We start from the raw sequence: 7,060 nt of genomic DNA on the forward strand, positions 1-7,060 counted from the left end.
GTTATGTTGTGTGTGTGTGTGTGTGTGTGTGTGTGTGTGTGTGTGTGTACTTGTTACACTTAACTGTTTCATTCATTTGGAATTTATTTTAGTATATGACATGAATTGAGTCTTTAAGATGACCATTTTCCCCCAGTAATTGATTGAAATTTATAGTTGTATCCATGGAAACAAGACCTTCAATTTTGTCATCTGCTGGTTTCACAGCTTTCAAAATGGACTTTAATATTTTTCTCTCATCCTGGAAATTTCTCTACAAGGGAGCTTCCTAGCTTCCCTGGATTCCATGCACCCAATGTTGGTGCCGCTGGTGCAAGGACAGCAATCACACTGACCCCGCACTGACCCCACAGTGAACCTGCACCAAGCACCCCCACCCATGCCAGACTCCAGACAGGGTTTTCCAGAGAGGGTCCCATTCAGTTGTCACAGCCTAATGCTGCCCCCATCCTAAAGAGGGGGAGACGGAGCCTTCAGAGAGTTGGGGCCTTGTATGAAATCACACAGGTAGCAAGTGGCACAGCCCAGACTTAAGCCCAGACATCCTGCCCCGAAATCCCAGAGCATGGCTTTGGATCACACAAACTAGGCCTTGTTCCCTGCCTCTGCCACGTGCCAGCTGTGTGCACTGGGGAATGCTGACTCGACTTTCTGGTTCCATGTCCTCATGTGATAATAGTACCTGCCCAGCAGGACTGTGGCAAGGACTACGAGATTGTTTCTGTAGAGGGAGCACACGCAGGAGAAGCTCAGGAAGTGGTCCCCTCTGCTGCTTTGATCCCTTTTATAAATTTCTCCTCCTCCTCCTCCTCCTCTCCTCCTCATCATTTTAGGTTTTGCAGGACATAGAGTCTCCATCACAACTGTTCAACTGGGACAATCTAAACAACATAATAAAGTGTTATTGGGATTATAACCCAAAGTATGAGTGAAATATCCATGAGTCCATATTGATATAAATAAATTATTGAATCATTTAATAAATGTGGGAGAAGAGACCAATCTATTATGCAGAAAATTTTCAAATAATTTCAGGTTCTCCACCTTCAAGGAAGTAGGCGTAACTCCCACTCCTTAAGCAGGGGGCTATGTACAGTGACTTCCTACCAGAGGACAGTGTGGAGGGGGTGGGAAGGAGGGGGGCAGTGGTCTTAGAACGGAAAACCTGGAAGATACCACGTAAGCCAGGTGATCCAGGTTAGCAGGTTGATAGTCTGCCCTCTTGATACGACATGATAAAAATGGCACTTTACCTCTGTGGTCTTCCTCTCAGTGACCCAGGACCCCAGTCTAGTCATTACCGGATAGAGCTGTGTGTCAGTATAATCAGTTTCCTTTATAAATCTGTTTATTTTCTTTTTATTCATTTGAAAACATTATTTGGAAAAGACATCCCTAGGCTTTGCCAGACTGACAGAGGTCTCTGAGGCACAGACATTGTTAAGAGCCACTGATGGGTATGACAGATGATTAGAATTGCTAATTCCTGTGCCCCATTCCAGCTCATCTCCTTGTGACCCACAGCCATGTTCCCTTCCAGTTCAGTGCCTTGGCTTATGCTGTTCTCTTTTCCAGGAAGAGAGGTTCCTTTTATGCTCTGACTCAACAGAAATCTTTTGAGCTTAGGTTTGCCCTGGATTCTGCAGGCTCTTTGACCATTCCATACCCTATAGCCTCTTTGGGAACAGAAGGTGGGCGGTGGGTAGGATGCAGATGACAGGTGAGTGGTGGGAGAACCTTCCAGAACAATGGGGTTCTAGTCTTGGACGTACCCAGTGCTGCACTGGTAACGCTTAACCAAGGCTCTCTGGGGAAAATGTATGCATATATCATTTCATTGATATGAGGTTGTGTACATACAGTTTACTACTAATAATAAAATATACGCTCCTCTTTGTTGCCAATCTCACCTAGCCATCGATGCTCACAGAACACTTTCCTTGATTGTTACTGAGCTCTTCTGTCTGTTGTCTGGATGATAAGGGGTTGCATCTGATGAGTGAGTGTAGTTCTCATATGGACGTAGATTGTTACCTTCATGTGCCTTAATAAGACGAAAGTGAGACAACCAAAGAATACTGCAGCTTCACTCAGCCATCAATTTTAAAAGTCAGACACCCTTTGCTGAATGAGATTACAGTTTTGGGGCTGGAAGAATATTTCCTCAACTTCTTGTGCTAGTCACAATGTAGCTGATATAGACACGGCACACTTTTATGTTTATCTGCATTGTTATTTTCCTATCACTTAAGTCTAGACAGTTCAATCAGAACAATATCCGAAGCCCTGACTTACAGCATTTGCTAATTTCTGTAGCCAACTTCAGGCTCCTACCTGAGTGAACACAGTTGGAAGGTACATACAGTAACCCACCATCACATGGCACTTTCAACATAGAGAAACGATGAACATGCATAATGTCAAGCGCATAGATAATAGTAAAATCCAGTGAAAACAGCTAAGAAGTGATGAGATTTTTAGTATTGATGACTTTCATTTTTAATATAACTGATTTAATTATAAATTTATAAAATTTAGCATTCAAAAATGATGATTTAACAGCCAGCTTGCAAAATTCCTGAAAATGCATCAATTAGATCTCATGCCTTATGGGCTGGCTCCAGCTCACCCCTGAATTGGCCCTTCATTTGCTAAGTGACCTGGGCTGAATCTCTGAACTCCCTGGAGCTCAGGATCTCTACTGTAAAGGATAACTGTGTCCCAGCTCTCCAAGGTGTGATTCCTGGCACCAGGAGCCCCATGCATGCTTTCCTTCTCCAAGTCCCTTTTAGCTCTTCCCACCCAAACCCACAACATAGCACTTTCATAGGTTATTGGCCATTGTTCTAGCCTATGTCATGCATCACTCTTATCCTGCCAACAGTTTTTCTCTAGGGATTTTAAAGAATAGGAGTTAAGTCTCGACATTGTTCTGTATTTTCTCTGACCACACCCTTCAGGATGCTGGACCAGGGCTGAGAACTTGGTTGGTGCTCAATAGACAGGCATTTGTTGGCTTGCTAATCTGCAGACTTTAGGGAAGAACATTCTGACAGTAAGATACAATATCACAGTGAGTGTCTGGGTCAGCAGATAAATTTTTTTTGGAGGTCTCTAGCAATGGAACAGAGTTTTCAGGGCTGATGTTGGATTTTCTTGAAATCAGAGCACTCAGACTCTCTTCACAGCTTTTGGCTTGCTCCAAATATTTTCTTATTCTATAGTGTTTGTTCTCCCACTAACAAAGAAGATTCAGAAAAAGTTTACTTTCTGTAGTTTGGGTGATTTTTTTTTTAAGGTTTACTGAATATGCATTTTTTCAAGCTAACTTACATCTCCCATTGGATTCTGGGAAATGGTGTGGCATGAGCACCATCTTTCCTCCCCGGGGCAGTGAATCACATTGACAAATGTTCCCGCCAAATCTGATTCTTGTGTTCTGCATGTATTTCTATGAGCCTTTGGTAAGACACCATTGAAGATATTGGGATAATTCCCCAGTTCTAATATTTTCCACCAGCTTTGTAACCTTTATGATCTCAAACCTTTCTGCTTGTATTTTCAGAACCCGCCTCCTCTGTTGAATGAAGTCAGCGCTACAATAATCCAGGCTGAAAAGGTGACCCGCCTGCGGGATGAGCTGCAGATAAAGCATGAAGAGGACTACAAGACCGCCCTGGACACCATCAAGAGCCAGCTGCAATTAATAGAAGGTGCAGACATCAAGGAGAACCTCCGAGACCAGATCCGGCACTGGATCATCGAATGCAGGTGAGCGCAAGTGGCGTAGAGACCACGCCTGACTGTCTCTTGTATGTTTTCAGCACAGGAGCATGTTGATGTAGATTCACGAGGGTTTTCGGCTTCATTGTAGAAAAGTGAAATGTCAAGGTTACGAATTCAGGAACTAATTTTTTGTAATGCAATTGCTGCTGTCTTTTTCTTTAAAGACAGTTTCTATAATGCTTCCCTGACCCCGTGGACTTGAACATCATGCGCCCCACCCCCATTCCTCCTCCAGGCAGTGTGGACCCTTGCTTTGGGAGAAATAGCTGAGTGACCTGTGTGGTTAACTTCTCTGTGGGTCAGTTTCCTCATCTGGAACAGAAGGGCAAGACTCGTACCACATCATGAGGTTGTTAGGAAATGCAGAGCACTTAGACCTCTCTGTGTAGATCATTGTTATTCTATTGTATTGTGACCACCTGCTTATTCACACATCTGGCCTGAGAACGGAATGGTACATACAAGTCAGGTATTTGCAGTGAATGGTGTGGGCTACGGTGTCACAGTCTTTCATTCTTATCGAATTACATAATTGTGTCCGGAGGAAATAATCTTAGGATGACTTGTGGGATCATGGAAATTTAGGGAGAAAGGCATTGTTTCAAATGAATTGTCTTCCGATTAAATCTTGTGGGATTATCATTAAAACCCTCATTTTTATAGTTAATGAGGATGACATGCCCAATGTTCATGAACCTCTGCCATCAGGAACTCTCCTCCCTTCTCTTGGGACTTCAGAGAATAGGTGTCCACAGAAATGTTTTCTATCAATGACATGATGCTTTACTTTTATATAGACATTTTTTAAATTTATCTTTATTGTTGAAAGTATTACAGATGTCCTCCTTTTCTGCCCCATTGACCCTCCTCCTTCCCACTTCCTTCTCCTCCCTAGGCCTTCATCCCACTATTGTCTGTGTCCATGGTTTATTCATTTATGCATATAAGTTCTTTGGTTGATCTCTTCCCTCCTCCTCCCCATTCCCTCTGAGGATCCTCAGTCTATTGCACGCTTCCATGTCTCTAGATCTATTTTGTTGGTCAGTTTATTTTGTTCATTGGATTCCACATATACATGAGATCATGTGATACTTGTCTTTCTCTGAGTGACTTATTTCACTTAGCAAGATACTCTCCAGGTCCCTTCAGGCTGTCTCAAAGGGTAAAAGATCCTTCTCTCTCTTTTTTTAATAGTAGTGTAGTATTCCATTGTGTAAATGTACCACAGTTTGTTTTTTTTATCCACTCATCTACTGATGGGCACTTGGGCTGTTTCCAGATCTTAGCTATTGTAAATAACGCTGCTATAAATATAGGGGTTCATATATATTCTTTCTGATTGGTTGCTTCAGGCTTCTTAGGATATATTCTTAGAAGTGGGATCACTGGATCAAATGGCAGTTTCATTTTTAATTTTTTAAGGAAACTTCACACTGTTTTCCATAATGGCTGTACTAGTCTGCAACCAGCAGTGTACTAGGGTTCCTTTCTTTCACATCCTTGCCAGCACTTGTTTGTTGATTTATTGATGGTATCCATTCTGGCAGGTGTGAGGTGGTATCTCATTGTCACTTTAATTTGCATCTCTCTGATGATTTGAGCATTTTTTCATATGTCTCTTGGCCTTTTGTATGTCCTCTTTGGAGAAGTGTCTAGTTATGTCTTCTGCCCATTTGATTGGGTTGTTTGTCTTCCTTTTGTTAACTTGTATGAGTTGTATGAGTACTTCATGTATTTTGGATATTAACCCTTTATCAGATGTATCACAACCAGCATCATATTCAATGGGTAAAAACTAAAGCCATTTCCCCTAAATACAGGAACAAGACAGGGTTGCCTGCTTTTACCACTTTTATCCAACATAGTACTGGAAGTTCTAGCCACAGTGACCAGACAAGAAGAAAAAATAAAAGGCATCCAAATCGGAAAGGAGGATATAAAAATATCATTATTCACAGATGACATGATATTCTACACACAAAACCCTAACGACTCCACCAAAAAAACTACTAGATTTAATAAATTAAATTTTGGTAATGTAGCAGGATACAAAATAACACCTAGAAATCATTGGCATTTTTATACACCCATAATGAACTCTCAGAAAGAGAAACCAAAAATAAACAATGCCATTTACCATTGCAACAAAAAACTAAGATACTTAGGAATAAATAAACTTAACCAAGAAGGTAAAAGACTTATATTCAGAAAACTATAGAATGTTGAAAAAAAGAGATAAAAGAAGATATAAACAAGTGGAAGAATATACCATGTTCATGGATTGGTAGAATCAGCATCATTAAAATGTCCATACTACCCAAAGCAATCTAGAGATTCAGTGCAATCCCTATTAAAATACCAATGGCATATTTCACAGATCTAGAACAAACACTCCAAAAATTTATATGGAACCCAAAAAGAGCCTGGATAGCCTGCAGCAATCTTGAGAAAGAAGAACAAAGTTGGAGGAATCACAATACCAGATATCAAGCTATTAAAACAGCCAGTACTGGCATAAGAACAGGCATTTAGATCAATGGAACAGAACAGAGAACCCAGAAATCCACCCAATCCATTATGCTCAATTAATCTTTGATAAAGGAGGCAAGAGCATACAATGGAGTAAGGACAGTTTCCCAGGTGTTGGGGTAATTGGACAGGTACATGTGAAAAAATGAAACTAGATCACCAACTTACACCATACACAAGAATAAACTAAAAATTAATAAAAGATTTAAATGTAATTCATGAAACCATGAAAAGCCTTGAAGAAAACATAGGCAGCAAAATATCAGACATCTCATGTAGTAAAATATTTGCTGATACAACACGTAGGGCAAAAGAAACAAAGGAAAAAACAAACAAATGAGACTACATTAAAATAAAAAGTTTCTGCACAGCAAAAGAAACCCACATCAAGATGAAAATGGAACCCACTGTATGGGAGAACATATTTACCAATGATATATAGACATTTTAAAATCAAATTTATTTTTATTTGACAAAACAAAGTAGAAAGCACTATGTACAATTATAAGCTAAAATATATAATATATACACACATACATATACACTGAGTGGCCAGATTATTATGACCACCTGACATTTGTAGGCAAATTAGCTATACTTTCACACTGAAGTTACTAGAGGGACAGACCATTATAAATAGAGAAGCAGGTTGTTTACCACGACAGTAGAAGTGATTTTTTTCTGAAGATATGGGTAAACAACGCAATTTAACAGCCTTTGAATGTGGGATGGAGATATATATACT

General features: G+C 40.4%; 1 protein-coding gene across 1 annotated transcript in view; it reads left to right on the top strand.

The window, feature by feature from the left end:
* Positions 1–7,060, top strand: part of IQCA1 (IQ motif containing with AAA domain 1) — a 116,929-nt gene that overhangs the window by 25,575 nt on the left and 84,294 nt on the right. Inside the window, exon 6 of the mRNA XM_005871709.2 lies at positions 3,566–3,771. Coding sequence (XP_005871771.1) covers positions 3,566–3,771 — 206 coding nt within the window. The remainder of the gene's footprint in view (positions 1–3,565; positions 3,772–7,060) is intronic.

This window comes from Myotis brandtii, unplaced genomic scaffold, assembly GCF_000412655.1.
Source record: "Myotis brandtii unplaced genomic scaffold, ASM41265v1 scaffold354, whole genome shotgun sequence".
NCBI lineage: Eukaryota > Metazoa > Chordata > Mammalia > Chiroptera > Vespertilionidae > Myotis > Myotis brandtii.